This window comes from Neoarius graeffei, chromosome 7 (assembly GCF_027579695.1).
Source record: "Neoarius graeffei isolate fNeoGra1 chromosome 7, fNeoGra1.pri, whole genome shotgun sequence".
Classification (NCBI taxonomy): Eukaryota; Metazoa; Chordata; class Actinopteri; order Siluriformes; family Ariidae; genus Neoarius; species Neoarius graeffei.
The window spans coordinates 67,465,145-67,483,488 of NC_083575.1; the positions used below are offsets into that span (position 1 = coordinate 67,465,145).

The following is an 18,344-nucleotide window of genomic DNA, read 5'->3' on the forward strand; positions in this document are numbered from 1 at the left end:
AACTTTTCTGAAAGCTTTTTGCAATACTTGGCTTTTTTTTTTGAGAAAGGGGTGGGACCTCTGCCATCCTGCAGCCACTTCCGATAGGATTAAATATAAAACGTGTGATGGAGCTTAAGGATTATTAATTACCTTTTATTTCTCAGAACATTCATGTGAGGTTTGCTGAATGCACTTACAGCACATCCAATTTACCCTTTGCCAGAACATTAACTTGATTAATTGTTCTGTTTGTAATTAATAAGTGCTAGATGCAAATGGCATGCTGCTAAATAAAAGGTAGGCTTGCTAATTGTAGTCTGTGGCACTTAACTAATTGCATAGACCAAACTTACGATTAACTTCAGCTTCCCTGCGGTTGTCCAAGCAAATCGCTTAGTATGTGGGTAGAGTTTTTCCTGTCTCCTCACTTTTATGTGCAGTATCTGTCCAGTGTGTCCCCACCCGTTGTTTTTAGGTCACGTTTGTTTTGCAGGGGAAGAATTAGGCAAGAATATTAAGGATGTTTTTCTGTATCACACCTTTAGAGCTGTTGAGTTGTTCACTGTCCAAGTATCACCGAACATGTCAGGTAGCATAATACCGCTCTAGCTTGAAAGTGTATGTGCTGTTATTTTCAGTTAAATACACCCTTGCAATAATTTCTTTTCTCTCTGTCTGCATGATCTCTCAGGAATATTCGCAGAAAGACCGTCCGTGTGCTGCCAGTATGTGATGTACAGATTCTCTTATGGTTAACCTCCTGGAGATCTACCTATAGCAGGGGTTTTCAAAGTGTGGGAGAGTCAGCCCCCCCCCTCGGAGAGCAAATAAACAACAGCGCCCCCCCTCACAATTTTTGTTGTTGCTATACTTAATGTTCCATTCGTATTTAAAAAAAAAAAAATGGTTGTTGTACACATTTTTTTTCTTTTTCACATTTTAAACATCTGTGCTTTTTAAAACATCTTGTTTTACACATTTTAAACATCCCATAGCATCGTTAGCTAGCATCTCTTGGCAGACAACACACTGTGGCAGTGGAGCATCTTCAGATCCAGTCCATGAAAATCCAAACTTTAAATAATCATGGTCATACTTCCTTCTTTTTCCAGTCCCCCAGGATTCCGCAGGCCTTTTTTGTGATTGTTGCGGGCTAAAATGTCTGTTGTGGGGGTTTCCAAAAAAATTTCGATGAAAGTTGCAGTTTTTTAGGTTTTTGTTGCGATTACATTGCAGGAGGAAGTGAAAGTTGCGAGAAATTGTTGCGATTTTCTCTTTTTGTGATTAAAATTGAGTGATATGTTATTACTGAAAAACTATTGATTAAAATAACAAAGACACTGAGAAATGGTCCTATAAACAACTTTACCAATATAAAAGATTACCAGGACTACAAAAATGCAGAAAAATAGGCTTTATTTATCCAAATGCACCTGTTGGTTCAAAAGTTAAAGTGCATAGAACCTCACAGCACAACATGAAGTTACCTTAAAATATAATATAAATGCCTCAGCTTTCATGTAAGAAAAAAAAACTATTAATACTAGTACTGTGTGCAGGCAGTCTCTCCTGAATACTAAATTAAACAATTATAAACTAATAAAATAAATGGCTCAGGCTTCATAGAAGAAAAAAAAACAATTTGAACAGAATCTCACAGTATGATGCTGAAGCTGCCTAAACAATGGAAAATAAAATACCATTTTGGCAAAAATGTTGGAATCCATTAATTTCTTGTATTAAGTAAAAAAAAAAATAAAGTGCACACAGTCCTTCACTGTAAACATAACACACTTTCAGTAACAGAATTTAAGCCTACATAAACACTGACTCGCACATCATGCAATGTTGCCAGATACTGCTGACGTTTTCCAGTCCAAAATATATTCAAAACCCGCCAAAATGCACTTGAAACCGCCAATCTGGCAACACTGCGCGCATGCTGCTTCTCTTGAACATAGACATCCGGAAGTAAGGCGGAAGGTGGTTTGTCGATGTCACCTCAAGACGACGCCAACGATTGGTCAAATTTGCGGGAAAGTTGCGGTGATTGGATATAATTGCAACACCGCCCTGAATTTGCGGGGATTGGTTGAATTTGCGCTGAAGTTGCAAATCGCAACATCCTGGAGGCTCTGTTTTTTTGCTTGGCCGTCTCCTCACTCCCTGTAGCTTTAGGTACTAAAAATCGATCAATTTTGTCTCTCACGTTGTGCCCCCCCGAAGAACTCTGGCGCCCCCCGGGGGGGTGCGCCCCACACTTTGAAAAGCCCTGACCTATAGCACAGACTTTAAAGGGGAACTGAAGGCAAAAATTTTTATTATCAAAATTCTATTTCTCTCATTTTATAAAACATAGGAATGCATTTCTGACAGTTGTTGTGTCACTGCTGTAGCAAGTTGAGTGTTTGAAATATGCTCTGTAATATATCAGTCCAGATGTCAAAGCAATGGCCATAAACGAGATTTGCTGAGACCTGTGCGAGACATCGTAGGACAGAAGCAAAACGTACAGTGGAAGTCAACATGACCAACATCTGCCAACGTTGTCAAAAGACACGCACACGTCCTCCTTCGAATGCTGACGTAATCAAGCCGGAAGTTTTCCCTGTGTCCGAAATCACTCCCTACTCACTATATAGGGCACTACATAGTGGGGACGCCATTTTGTAGCGCTGTCCGAAACCTTAGTGAGGATTATGTGGGAAATGCGCTCAGTATAATATGTATTTATTACAAAAACACATGCATGTGTATATTATTTTGAAAACCCACCAGCTGCCTGATCTAGCATGTTTTAATTGTGCGACAGTAATGACGTAAATCCCAGCGCGACAGACTCGTCCTTATCCTGTCGTCTTTCCAACTCTTCTCTACTCCACGTTGGTTCGAAGACATATGGAATAATCTCTATCACTGATGAAGCTGGCAAATCTCGAAATTAATCTAAATTGGAATGATATGGCGATCTGGTCGCTATGTAAACATTTTTCAAAATGGTGGCGCTGACGCTTCACGTTTGAAGTCTCGTGAAGATCACGCAGATAAGCGACGCCTGCCGTGGACCATACGAACTACATTCGACATGGCTAAACACCGAAAAGGCCAATAAGTGTAATACGCCAATACGAGTCACGATATAAGGTTACCAGAATCGAAAACATAATTGAATAAAGGCCTCTGCATGCTCTTGCGACAAGGCTTTTGCAGATAGCTTTTCGCAGACAGTTGTAATTTATCGTTGAGCGGGGAGTAATAGGCGTGCGCGATGTTATTCACCGCTACAACGCAAGGGGGCGCGAAGTCGCTAGGAGTGGTTAGTGGAGTGTTTATCCTCCGGTTACTCATAATGACTAGAACTGGAGTCGTATAGATGTACGTACTTCCTCACTTCCTCGATCAACCGCTCTTCGTGCTGCTCCATCTTCGCTCGTGTTTTTAAAAATGGCGGTCGTGAAAACAAACCAAACCGGGAAAGTAGGGAAGCGGAAGTGCGTGTACAGCGGATGTAGAGTGGACCAATCAGAGCCCTCTTGTCTGCGAGGCTGTCTGCGGTGGTCACAATTTTTGGGAGGTGCGCGCAGAGCGTCTGCGAAAGGGGGGCTTCGCAGACGCCATCTGCGACGCCATCTGCGAGGACTGGGTTGTCAGTATAAATTGGCCTTAACACGTTAATTAAGAAATAAAGCACGTTTAAAAATGACTTCAGTTCCCCTTTGATCTGAATTCTGTAAATATTCTCGAGAAATAGAACAATGCTTTCAGTAATTGTGCAGTCTTTTATGTTACCATCTTCCTGCTGATAGCTCACCACATTCCACACTGCTTAGGATCATTGAATCAATAGTAATAAAGATTCTTCTGGTCAGGGGTCAGATTTTTGTCTTCTTGAAGCTGCAGAATAGCACTGAATCTAGTCACTATGTTCAGTGTTCGTAACTGGAGCATGTGCAATGCGAGACGACATGTGTCCCATGAGTTTTGCTGGTCTGGACTAGAGGTGAGAAGTGGTGTGAGTAATGTACAAGTGATGTGTGCTTGGTGCACAAGGCCATTTATAGAGGACCACAGCTGAGCTGAGTCTCCCTGTGCTCAGGGACCTAAATCTGTTATACATGATGCATTGACTCAAAAGCTGTGTGTGTGTGCGCACCTGTGTTTGAGTGTCTGTCTCTCTCCGATTTTGGTCATTAGGATCACTGTATATCTGAGGAATTGAGTGTCGCACACTGCTGAGGGTAAAGTTTCCATTTCCTCAGTGTTTCTCTAATAAATTTTCCTGCTGATGTTCATTTCCTTCATTTCCACGTGTGAGACATCAGGGACTTTCCACGAGGATGGTTTTGTGTAGCTGCTGGAGGCAGGCAATCAGAAGAAAATGAACGGAGCCTGATAGTTTATTGATTACAGGAAGTATAGGGTTCCTTTTGCATTGTGCAAAGGGAGCGAACGTCACATAACGGAAACGTCGTCTGACTCGGCTCAGAGACGAGAAATGGAGATGCATGCAGACTGAAAGGTTACCCGATTTGGTTCTGTAGGCAAATCTCACTACAAAGTGATGTATGTAAGTTAGGAATCAACCACCTTGCCAGTACTCCAGAGTACAGAGAGTAGCTTTTGTCTCTGCATCAGTCCCCTAAACTCTCCCTCTAATTGCCGTCATATCTTATCTGGGACACGCGGCTGTGTGTGGAGGTCACATGTCCTCCAGGAAAATGACTGTCTTGTTGAGTTTTCTATTGCTTTGACTTTGAATCGCTACATGTGGTATTTACTCCGAAATCTTGTAAGTTTAATCCCACACACACACACACTGACTGGAGAAGACAATTGACTCGGGTGAGAAATTTCCCCTCCCTTTCTACACATCATATCAAATCTCACACACACACACACACACACACACACACGTTGTTGTTTTTCCCTTCTCCATCTTTCCTCTCCATCTAATTTCCGCTCTTCATGCGCACAGCAACACCATAAATATCTGTTTACCAAGAGCTGCTGCTTAATAAGCAGAAGATATGCATAGCCTACTGATCATTTCCTGCTCTGGTTCATATCGAAAATAAATCAAGACTAGGAGGCTGCTGACCAGATGCTAGATTATCATTAGAAAAGTAATAGCATTGAAATTAAAAGCTTTTTAATAGAGATTAAAGCTCAGAGCTAACCACAGAGGCCAGGTTTGTGTGAATCAGCAGCAGTGCAAACTCTAACATGAGGAGAAAGTTTCATTTTAAAACTCACAGTACACATACCCAATTTATTGAGAGATCTTGAAATAAGGTATTTAACGTCTTGAAAGCGCAATATTAACATCGGAATGTAACTGTATTCAAATAAGACATGAACTCTGTTTGTGGTAATAAGAGAGGCTGAGCCCTTGGAGCTGCATGAATTTTTTTTTTTTTTCTTCATCGTTAAGTCGTGTTTGTGCTTATATTGCTGAGAAGTAAGTGGTCAATGAGGTGAGCTTTATTCAGGCTAATAATAGTCCAGGTTCTAGTTTCAGGATGCTCTCTTCACTGGGCTGGGCCATGCAGTTGATAAATTGGGTTGTCTAGAAGCCTCCTCCTGTCTCTTGCTCCCTTTCACAGGCGGGTAACGGCAATATAACTCTGCTCCTGTGAGTGGACATGTTGAGAGCAATGCAGTGTCTCCATCTGCTCTGACCTTGTGGATTTTTTCATAACTTTTCTGTCCTTAACAAGGTGACTTTAGCCAGAGGTCTTTCTGCATTTGTTCATCTGTGAGAAAACTGATCCTTTAAGTGCTGGAGCTGATTTACAGTGGAAGGATTGCTGGCATTGATGATGTCAGCCATATCGATGGCTGTATACTTTACTGATGGACGTCTGCCTGACCTCTGATTACTAACTTTGCTTACCCCAACTCGTACCCCTTCTACAGCAGGTGTTTTGCTGGAAACATTTCCCAGTTTATCAACAGTGTGCGTGTCTCATGGGCATTGAGTTACTGCCCAGCCCCGGTCCTGTATATAAACAAAAACATGGTAGCAGCCCAAGTTGGCCAATAGAATGCCCTCGTTCACTCATTTCTAAGGTCAGAGTTTTCCTCTCCTACCTGTAATGCTATCTTTGTAGAAGGAGGGTGGCAGTACACGGAGGTTATGGTGGGCTATTTTAGGAGTCATGAGAAAGCATTCTTGACCCACTGAGCGTACACTGGTGGGTGTCAGGAGGGGCCCTAATGGAAAATTCACGTGGCTGCATGGAAGAATTTAGAATCAGGTGACCCAGAAGTAGCTCTTCAGGCCTTTGCTTTGAATGTTTGGGTTTTTTTTTGTCATGGTCTCATTTAAGCATGCTCATCAATGGCGAAGTCCACTCTCATGAAACACATGAGCATTGGTCTTGTTCATCGTTATTGTTAAAGTTTAAACTTTTTTTTTTTTTTGGTAAACTTCCAGTGATGCATACTCTGCTCTTTATAGTAGACACCTTATTTTATGCATTACACTGATGTAAAGATTGACTTGCTGACATTTATGAAAGCCTGAGACTTTAACCATAGCAATTTAAGGACATGGTTTGTGATTTGCAAAACCTTAACAGTATGTTACACTCTCACACTCTCTCTCTCTCTCTCTCTCTCTCTCTCTCTCTCCTTCCAACAGGATTACTTTTTCCTAGCATGGCCGGACTGGGTTTCTGCAGGGGGCGTTGTTCACCATTCTGCCCCTGTGTTGATCATCCTTGGAGCAGCCATTGCTGAGAGCTGCAAAAGCGCATAGCCACACTTCTCCGTTACCAGTAATCGTGTCACATAGAATCGTACATGTTTGTGGCAGCGTAAAAGGCATGAGCGAGAGAGGAGAGAGACACAGCTGAAACGTTGAGGCAGAGGACTGTTGGAAGAAGCAAGCGCAAGAAACCCAATCGTCTTAAGGCTCTGGAGGAAGCTGGTACGCTGTGCTGGATATAGAGTGCACACGAGTTGATATACAGCAACCTGACTGCAAAGCAAACACGTTGAGACGAGGTGGCCAGAGACAGAGTTTACAGCAGGAGGCTAGTCATGGGCTATAGGGGCCATGGTGACTTAGCGTAAATGGCTCCTCTTTGTTCAAAGTGTGTACCAGTGTGTGCTGCTCAATCCGATTCTTCCTTTCTCTTTTCCCCCTATATTACCTCCTCATCTGGCTGTGAAAGTCTGCTCACCCCTATTGCGCCCTTGTTCCTGCTCTCGCTCTGTGGCGATGGGGCTGTGGAAGCTCCTGCGGGGCGTCAGGCAGCTGGAGCTCCACCGCCTCATCCTAGTGCTCATTATCTTTTGCCTGCTGTCTATGGCACTCCTGGCTTACTATGTCAGCAACAGTCCCAAGATAAAGGAGGCACCTCCATTGCCCTTCAGTGACTGTGGTGAAGTGGTCGCAGCGGGGGATGGCCTGCAGCGGGTACCGCTCTTCCTGCCCCCGTTCACTGGCCGCCATCGGACTGTCAAAGCAGTCGACAACTCTCGCACGGAACCTGTGGTGCTAGTGTTTGTAGAGAGCATCTACTCCCAGCTGGGACAGGAGATCGTAGCCATCTTGGAGTCCAGTCGCTTCCGTTACCACACGGAGATTGCCCCTAGCAAGGGCGATATGCCCACTTTGATGGAGCGTGACCGGGGCCGCTATGCTCTAGTCATCTATGAGAATGTCCTTAAATATGTCAACTTGGACGCATGGAACCGAGACCTTCTCGACAAGTATTGCTCAGAGTTTGGTGTGGGTATTATCGGCTTCTTCAAAGCCAACGAGAATTCGCTGCTTAGCGCTCAACTTAAGGGCTTTCCTCTTTTCCTGCACTCTAACTTGGGCCTGCGGGACTACAGAATCAACCCTGCGGCGTCGCTGCTATACATCACCAAGCCCAACGAAGTGGAGCAAGGTCCGCTGCCAGGTGATGACTGGACTGTTTTCCAATCCAACCACAGTACCTATGAACCTGTGCTACTAGCCAGCACAAAGTCATCAGAGGCCCTAGCTCACCTTGGCCCCCATCGAGTCCTGCATGCGACTGTGGTGCAGGACCTGGGCTTTCATGATGGAATCCAGAGAGTTTTGTTTGGCAACAACCTCTCATTCTGGCTGCACAAGCTGATTTTTGTAGATGCTATCGCTTATCTAACTGTAAAGAGACTATGCCTTTCTCTGGAGAGACACATACTTGTGGATGTGGACGACATCTTTGTGGGAAAGGAAGGAACGCGCATGAAAGTGTCCGATGTGAAGGTCAGTGTCTGTGATTGCTTTTCAGCTTATTCATATATCATGAAACTTGAGCGTTGTCAGAAAAAGTATGATGGTGATAGCTTGTATATGAATTGATGATTTTATTTTATCCCCCAACTGAGTTGTTCTCAGACAGTTTTCTTCTTCCTTCAGAACTTTATATAAAATGTGAATCATTGCTTATTGCTCATTTCTTGGGAATGGTTTTAAATATTTTAAGGCTTTACATGGCATTTAACATCAAATGTTCCTTACATATAAATGCACAGACTAGTTTTAGAGCTTCTGTTTCATTTCGATGAGTTCTTCTGACCCAGCCTTCCCCATTATAGAACAGTTAGTTTTGGTCCAAGAGGCATTTCAAGAATGCTGATATTTAGCATAACAGCACTGGTACATTTCATTGTGTGCATCACTCCACTTGTCTGTGTTCACTACATAAAATTCCAGTTTTAGCAATAGCTTCCATTCAGAGCATCACTATGCTTACTACGAGCTGTCAGTCTATGCATTAGCATTGCGCTATCTAACTGGGGCTTCTTTGGGAACTATTTTCTTTGTCGCAGCAAAAATAAACAGAATATTCAAATAATACTGGCTGGCTTTGAATGGTCGATCAGATATATTCCGTTCGGCTAGCATAATATTGAACGAGTCGAAGACCACTTCAGGATCATGCTAGCTGAATGGAATACATCTGTTTGACCATGAAAAAAAAGCCAGCTAATATTATTATACATACATGCACTCTTGATATCCGCATTCTCGAAGGCCAACGCAAGCTTGCCTGCGACTCAGTGCTGTTAACATAGCAGTCCAGTTACCTTCTAGCCGGTGTAGCATTCAGCAGTAGCGTTAGCGAAGGCCAACGTGAGCTTACCTGTGACTCGGTGGTGTTAGTGCAGCAGTCCGCTTACCTTCTAGGCAGTGTAGTGTCCGCGCAGGCCAATGTTCGTGCAGTCAAGCCAATTATTATTATTTACCCTGTGTAATTTACTTAGTTACTTTTAAAATCAACGTAGACATTTACGCACAACAGAGCAACCTGGCAGTCAAAATTCTCTCAAAATCTTCTGCTTTTAACAAAGCAAACCCCGCGTCCATGTTTATTTACAAACCGTTGTCACTCACTAATGCGAAAGCTTTACATCTCTGTGTCTCTCTTCCAGTTTTTCAATGTCCGTTGGTATGTTTTTCTCTTGTAAATGTATAATGAAGTTTTGGTAGCCTTTCGGGTATTCAGTGCGTCTTTATTTATTTAGTGCTTAAACCTAGCATTGGATTAGCCTTGTCTTCCGTCTTTCCCGTCCGACAAAGAAATGATTCCTGGCATGTGCAGCAGAAAAATTGTCATTCGAGCTTCACGTGAGCTCCGATATATGACATTGTGTTGTCTTGATAACGTGTATAGATAGTTTTCACTGACGTCACGGCATCCCGGGGAACGCCCTCCAGCCGCCATCTTGTGGGGCAAACAAAACGGACCATCGCCATTACCGGCTATGTTATCTCGGACGAATTTATGAAGTTATATAGTCAGTTTTCTAAAATAAAGATCAATGTTGGCAAAATCAAGCAAACAGAAGTATATAGATACATTAGACGACATCTCAAGACAACGGTATGCAGCCAAACTGGCCTTGATTGGGGGAATTGACCCCTACGAAGTGGACAAAGATGCATTTTCAAGTGACTATGCAGGGCTGCCAAAGCCTGAAACTGCCAAAGCCTGAAACTGACTTCATCAAACTTTAAAGGCTGTCTGATATATACAACTTTATATATTCACAGCACGCCTTTTGTCGGATGCCGCCTTTTTCACAGCTGAATCGCACAGATCCAATTTTTTTTGGGGGGGGGGCGTTGAAGTGTCTGATTATAATTTCAAAGTAAATTCTGTATTAAAATTACTAAATAAGCAAATCCGTTACAGTCCATGAAACAGGAAGTATAAGGATGAGAAAAAAACAGTTTAAATCGCAAAGCTGCACACATTTGTGCAGTCCTGCACACCGCTCGGGCTGCGCGAATGTGCGCAGCTTTCCGATTTAAACTGTTTTCTCATCCTTATACTTCCTGTTTCATGGACTGTAACGGATTTGCTTATTTAGTAATTTTCAAGATTTTTTTTTTTTTTTGGGGGGGGGGGGGGGGGGGGGCTTTTTTCACCTTTATTGGATAGGACAGTGTAGAGACAGGAAATGAGCGGGAGAGAGAGACGGATCTGCGCGATTCAGGCGGCATCCGCCAAAAGGCGCGCTGTTTGCATCCCAAACACTAATCAAATCATACAGAATAGACCTAAAATGTTTTTCAAAAATGACCCTTGCGTGAGTGAAGTGACAAGTGTCAAATAGAAACGTGACAAACGAGCGATATTAAGTGTACATTACAATGTAAACGTACACTCAGCGGTTCCAGTTAGGCATTCTCCAGAGATTGTTCACACGATGTTTTGGTTTCCAAAAACAAACTTAAACACAATTGATTGTTTATTTAAACAACTTACCACTTATAAAATGATCGGAGCAGACTTTGCTGTGTTTGGAAGGCTGATAATCCTTGCGGTTGATTCTCGCAAGCCATAGATTTCTCCTTTGTAATGCTGAGTTTCTTTGTTTGCTCGCCTTCGTGCTCCTGTACAGTGGGAATTCCATAAAAGCTCTGCTTGACTTCATCATCTGACCTATTACGACAGCCGTGAATACAACAGGTGTGCACCATTGCTAGCTTTAAATAGCCTGCTTGGGTTCTTTTGAAGACTTTGTACTCGCGCGTTACAATGTGTGCTCAGTGACCCGTACGGTAAGCTTGACCCACAAGATGGCCACCACTAGGGAATCCCCGACTCTGTGACGTCATGTGAAAACTATCTATTGCACGCTCATTCTCCATTGGGGAGAGTGGCGCGATACATGGAGGATAAGCGATATGATAATACTGCATGCCATCAGTAAACCCACTAGAAGGGAATATAATGCGTTTTTATTCCATGGAAAAAGTGGCCCATGTGTATAATCGCTCGTATTGTGTCTGAAATGAGTCACTCTATACTAATTTCTTGTTTACGGAACTGTTCTATAAAAGCAATATCTCACTCGCAAGGGTGCTGTTGTACTGAACATCAGAACAGTGTGACTCATGACGGTCAGTCTAACAGCAATCCTGTTTGCGTGATTATTGTTTAAATCTACATCAGCGCTAGAACAGCAGGCCAGGCTGCTGATGGTGCTCAGCAGTGAGGTGTGACTGGGTGAGAAGGGCCCCACAGTACACATTTGTAGTGATTTAGACTTGTTAAAGTATGCCCTAGGGACAATACGCTAATTTGTGTAAGGTCCTCATTAACCTACTATTTATTACTGTGTCTTCCTAGTTACAGATAAGTTCGTGAATTTGTGTCCTGCTGCACCTGGAGTGCAAAGCCCTTGTAGTGAGAAAACGGAGAGGTATTTTAATCATTTGCAAAAATGCAAGCCATGACACTATTTAAAAAATCCTTGAGGGGGCTGTTGGCTCACAGTGTAACATGGAGAAGCACTGGAACTTGCCTGCTTTTATGTCTTTTTATGCAAAGAGAGACATTGCTTGAAGGTTCCCCTCTCAGACAGGTCATTACACCTTCATGCCTTTTAATGAGAAATAATAGGATAATTAATTAGGCATTTGCATTGCCAATACACTTGTCATTTAGAATGTAATGGAAGGAATAGAGAAGTTGTTGCTTCAGTGAAAAGGGTTGGCTGCCAGCTTGTGTGCCCTTATATCCCCACTGAGTGGGATGAGTTTTCTTGAGTCAGTCAGCCAGTAAATTATCCCAATGTCAATTAAGTTTGACGAAGTTGGCACCACTGTGTTTCATACACAGTGGATGTTGCAAAGTTCCTCATTTATAACGCTGGCGATAGGATGTTAATTGATGTCGAGTCTGTCCAGTTTATCGAGCTCAATCAGCTGAAAATGTCAGATCAATACAGCTGGTGGTCAGAGCTGTTGCATCTGGATGAGAAATAACATAGTGGAGAGAATTTCTCACAAGTTTCAAAATGTTGGGGGAATTTTGCCGAAGGACTTTTATGTCCCCTGTTGGCCAGGGCTGGATCGCTATGAAATTTTTTTTAACATTTGCCTGAAAGAGTGCTCATACAGTCAAGTTTATTTGTATAGCGCTTTTAACAATAAACATTGTCACAAAGCAGCTTTACAGAATTTGAACGACTTAAAATATGAGCTAATTTTGGGGCGTCGTGGCTCGGGTGGATGAGGCGCCATGCCATGAATCCGGGGACCTGGGTTCGATTCCGACCCGGGGTCATTTCCCGGTCCCTCCCCATCTCTCTCTCCCGCTCATTTCCTGTCTCTACACTGTCCTATCCAATAAAGGTGAAAAAAGCCCAAAAAATATCTTTAAAAAAAAAAAGAGCTAATTTTATCCCTAATCTATCCCCAATGAGCACGCCTGTGGCGACGGTGGCAAGGAAAAACTCCCTCGGACGACATGAGGAAGAAACCTCAAAAGGGAACCCATCCCCATCCAGGCAACAACAGACAACATGACTATAACGTTAACAGTCCTAACATAAAGTCAGCTTCGTTGATGCTATAAACCCGAGCGTAAAAACCGTTCACGACAACCGTAGTCCCAAAGTCAGCAAGTCAACTGCAGTCCCCAGCCACAAAAGCACCACTGCAAGAGTCCAGAGCGTCCTCCAGGCGCGACCCCCAACTGCCCGCATGGGGCCGCCCTCCACAGGAGCGATGCGATGAGACTCCAACCAGACACAGGGCACCAGGCTGGACCAGGCAGGCCTGAGGAGCAGAAGAGGTCAGCATCTCGATCCCGGGACCGACATACAGTGATGTGGAGGCCTGGATATTTTCCATGCTTTTATAGTAAAACCTAGTTTGAGAAACACAGTGGTGTACAGCATGGAGGATGCTTCACTGGCGTCTTTTCATCAAAGAAAGTCATGGCACATTAGTATAACCAGCCCAAATGTAGACCTACAGTACAAATTGCAGGTCAGGGAGAGCGCAAAGGTGCTTTCACACTAATTAGTCTGCATACTTGGTCTGAATCGGAGCAAAATGGATTCTTTTGGTTCACTGTTTAATTTGTTTCGGGTTCAAATTGCACACAAACCCAAAAAAAAGCAGTGCTTGGGGGGGGGGAAGTAAACAAACCTTTGCAAGTGTGCGCAGGAATCGCATCATCTGAGCACAAAACATGGTGCTAAATAAGTGGTTGGATTTTGTTATTGTACTTTCCCTTCGTTTGTGCTTTTTGTTTTGTTTTATGTCGATCACCTGGAGAGGAAGTCAGGGTGCGGGTTTAAAAAAAAAAAAAACACGAAACGTGTTTCTTTTTCCTGTTCTCTGGATGTACTCTATCGCTGCTGCTCTATATTTAAAAAAAATAATAAATGGTTACATAATTATATAAATAAATAAATTAATGCTTTAATATCTGTTGTTTGTCTGTCCAAATATGCAGAATGGCATTTCTACAGCGCTATATCTCAGTCCTTTTAATTCAGTTTCTGCCTCACAGCTGGGTTTAGCTGCTTACATGTAAATTAATTAAATAAATAAAATGCTGCTTGCAACCCAGAATACCCGGCATGTTGGATTCACTTCTTGCAGTTGAGCTGATTGTGAGCCGAATCACTTTCTCACTGCAGTTGAATTTTGCTTGAGTGGAACTAAAATGAGACCAGATTATGTGAAAGCATGCTAACAGACAACCTTGAGTCATGTAGAGTGTTTCTCATACCTGAAGGTGTAGTGTACATAAAATATGACTAAATTGGCTTGATGCTAATGAATATGGTGATGTGTAACCGCACAGTGTGACGGCAGTGTTTGATGCAGGGGGGGAAAAGATTGTGGAGCTCTGTTTTGTTGCTTGATTTTGTGATGTAGACATGTGGCTGGTCCTTTTATTTATTTCTGTGGGCGCAGATGATGACGGTAAGATGAAGCCTTCTATAAGTTGGAATCTAGCAAGCACTTCTGCTTATGACTTGTAGCAGGTCTGAGGCGGTTTGAGACGAGGTTGAACCTCATGGAAAAATTTACATAGTGTGTTTAACAAATACTAGAATATGATTCCTGGTGTATAGAAAGAGAGACGTGACCTTTATCTCCTGCGTTTGTGTATGTGGAGCTTGGTTATTTACGATCTTGCTCTAGAGAATAATTACTGTGCATTAAAGAGGTGAAAGGGATAAAAGAAAACAATGTTACACCTGTTGTTGGATTTCATGCTCCATTTCATTAAACTTTGCTAAAGGGAAAAGAGCAGTGTGTGCCCTGCCACCTGCTCTCCTGCTGAAGGAGTGGGCTATAATCAGTGCTCGAGCAGTGGAGCGGCATAGCATCCACAACCAAGCCCCGTCTAATGGAGGTCTAATCGCGTCGGTTCTCACCATGTGCTGTTTCAGCGGTGACTCTTAAGCACTAAAGCTGATTTCCACCCACTCGCACTTTTCACACCACACATGGCCCACATGCTATCTTTTGAGGTCAGATTTTTTCGAAGCAAAAGTGTTTAATTCATTTTGTTTTACAGTGGTGTTTGCCATCTGTGGTGATTATTATTATCCCCTCAATTCTCTCCCTAATTTAGTAATGAGCAGTTCCCACCCACAAGACATGTCTCCCCAATCTCACAACAGCTACCAACCAGGAAGGGCGAAGGTCATCACGTACTTCCTCAGAGACGCGTAACGCAAGCCAACTGCATCTTTTTGAACTGCCATGTTAGGGGGTGATGGAACACTTGGAGGAAAGCGCTATCCACCCACTTCTGTATGCATGAGCTCAGAGATGCCCATACTTGGCTAAAGTTGCTGTAATTGACCAGGAGAGAGAGAGTATGCCACTGAGGGAGCAGGCCAATTTTGCTCTCCTGGGCTTATGGCTTGAAATTCGCGGTGGTCCGGTCGCCCGAGGCGACTTTTGTCATTTGGCAGGTAATTCTTGTCACTAGCCAGCCTGGCTGGCTAGTTGAAAATAAAAAATATATATGAAGAGAAGATTCAGACACGCCGTCAACTAAAGCCGCCACATATTAAGCGTGTGCCGTGTCTGTGTTAATCGATGTGTTTATCGGCAGGACGGAAAATACCGAAGAATTCCGAATCATGTCGTGTACAAGTCAGGCTGTCGTTTTTTTCACTACTGCGCATGCATATAACGCATCTCGTTGAATATCGCGGTAATCACGTTATCAAATTCAATAGATGTGGCCACATTATCGCCCATTTAAACACGTTTTTGTTGTTGTTTACATCTACATCTGCCAAAGCTACGTTGCGATGTGGAATTTTCTGAAAGGTGTATAGAAACCGCCAGAGACGGGGACAAAGCGACCTCGGTCTGAAGAGGAGAAAAAGGCCGCCGATAAAGCGTACGAGAAGGAGAAACGACAAAGGACTTATAAGCAAACGTGGGAGCAGGGTAGGCCTTGGCTGCGATACGATTTTTATGGAATAATTAATTTTTTTCAAGTTGATTCCTAGTCAGTATGAAGCTCCTAATGCTTTCTCTCTCATAAATGGTTAAATACAAAAAGAATGTTGGACATATTTTGGGTGCGATAGTCATGATAGTAAGTATATTTGTTTTCAATACTCATACACCAAGTTGCCAAGTTTTCCAATATATTATTATTTGTTGATATTATATTATGGTGCTCTGTGTTGTTCTCATTTATGTATTTAACAACAATATCAAAATACTCTGGTCTTGAAATAAATGCACATTAGTCATGAACAATGGTAACTACTCTCTTTTGCGTTATTTTTGACAGAAGTAAAATTCATACATGAACAAATTTTGGCGAGTTGATTTTCTGTTTGGCGAGTTACTTTGGAAGGTAACTAGTCTGGCTGGCTGGTGAAAAAATATATGAATTTCTAGGCCTGATATATATAAACTGCTGAACTTCAGTGCAGACTTGCCAAGTTAAAATCGCAGCCTCTTGCAAGACTCAATTTCTTGGCCGGTCAGCTACAGTTTACACTTGAAGAAAGCAGAAAGTTGTAGCTATACTTGATTTTATAGGCATACATATAAATCAGAAAATTTCCTCATGCCCATTTCCCAAGCATTATTCCTCTGGATGTCATGCTTGCATGGGGCAAGACTGAATTGTGTCTAGCAGAGCATTAAACACAATTAAAATGCACTATTTGTAGGAAGCATTACAATTGTGGTCATCTTGGGATCACACATCCTGAATCCAAAATTGGACTGAAATCCATGTGAAAATGGTAAAGGATTTTAGCCTTTGCTGACAGTCAGGTAAGAGGAGCTCATGCCTTTTCTTTAATGGACAGGTTATTAACTGTAAATGATGGAATGGAATATATCAGGGGATTAGTGGTTATGCTAATGAATAGCGGTCATGTCCTTGCTTCCGTAATTATTTGCTATGTTATCATTTTTGTTCTGAAAGTCCTGTTTACACCCATAGGCGTGCACGGTAGTGGCTAAAATGATCACCACAATTCTTGATATCACAGATATTTTGCCAGTTTAAAACTAAGTGTGCATTCAAATGTATAAGTCGTTAACTCCAATTGAACCTGATATTTTATTTTCCACATTAAATGAACTGACTACTGAAAGGTAGGTCAGTTCAAAGGTAAGATGTATAAGACAGTAGTGAGACCAGCTGTGATGTCTGGATTGGAGACCGTACCCTTAACGAAGAGACAGGTGGCGGAGTTGAGGATGTTAAGGTTTGCGATGGGAGGTTGGACAGGATAAGGAACGAGCACATCAGAGGGACAGCACATGTGGAGAGCTTGGGAATGATGCTAAGAGAGACGAGACTGAGATGCTATGGGCACATCCTGAGAAGAGATGCAGAGCATGTTGGAAGGAGAATGTTGAGGATGGAGCTGCCAGGCACGTGAAAACGAGGAAGGGTAAAGAGGAGATACATGGATGTGGTGAGAGAGGACATGAAAATGACAGGTGTGGTAGAGAAGGATGCGGAAGACAGGGAGCAATGAAGACGAAAGATCCGCTGTGGCGACCCCTAATGGGGAGCAGCCAAAAGATGATGATGATGATGATGATTCATGAACTGACTACTCAAATACTAAATTCAAACATTTATGCTATAAATACCACAAGCAGCAATGTAGTTAAAATATATGGGTGTTAAGTCATGTGCCAGAGATGGTTAAAAATGACTTCTGATGGCTGCCAATTAGCTAATTTAGCCAAGTTCACCAATATCAGTTAGTTCGTTGTAATTAATTAAGTCAAAAACTAGTCATGATTAAAATACATTATGCAGTTTAAGAGGACGGTATCAAGAATTGTCAGAGTACAAGCTTTAAGAAGGACATAAGATCCACCAATCTTTGCTCGTTCCTACAATACATAAGGATCCCACATGATTCTGACTTGTGCCTGTGGTTGCTCTGGCGACAGAGGATGGACTATGACCCCTGGCCTCGGGTATACAGCTTTTATTTCGTTTCCTTTACATCTTTTCCTCTTAACTCCACCCAAATGCTGCTCCCACTTCCTCCTTCCCCTGCTTACTCGTTAAGAGGGTTTTTTTTTGTTTGTTTGTTTGTTTTTAAGACATGCAGATCGTCTAAGACATTAATCTTGTCTGAAGTGAGCTATATGCTGCTGCTAATGCTTTAGTAATTTAAAGGATTGCAGCCCGTTTGATAACTTGTTTACGATTCATTACATTGTTCAGTTAAATGTTTTTTCTAAGCTCTAAATTCTTAATGATCTGCTGCACGAGTTTGCAAACTTTGTTAAAAGTGTAGGCATCTGTGTCAGTCAGATGTACTTTTTCAAACAAATGTGTTCAGTGGAGTAATGGCTCTCTCAGCCCCACCCAGTGCTTGCTGATTTTGCTTAGAACTACGATTGCCAAATAAATTGGAGGATTATACACACACACACTGAGTAAACACTTGAGGCAGAGCAAACAGACACGCTCAAGGACACTGTGGCTCTTAAATCATTGTGCAGCAGAGGCTTTTATCCTGTCGTGCAGCCGCGTCTCTCACACTCGGCATGGCCTGATTTGTGATGCCATCGCAGCTATCTGTGTGTGTGTGTGTGTGAGAGAGATTTG

General features: G+C 42.7%; 1 protein-coding gene across 6 annotated transcripts in view; it reads left to right on the top strand.

The window, feature by feature from the left end:
- ndst2a (N-deacetylase/N-sulfotransferase (heparan glucosaminyl) 2a) overlaps positions 1–18,344 on the top strand; it is a 346,042-nt gene that overhangs the window by 301,523 nt on the left and 26,175 nt on the right. For all 6 annotated transcript variants that reach the window (XM_060926282.1, XM_060926279.1, XM_060926277.1 and 3 more), the window contains one exon: positions 6,626–8,227. In XM_060926282.1, the coding sequence (XP_060782265.1) occupies positions 7,208–8,227 (1,020 nt within the window). In that variant the 5' untranslated portion in view covers positions 6,626–7,207. The remainder of the gene's footprint in view (positions 1–6,625; positions 8,228–18,344) is intronic.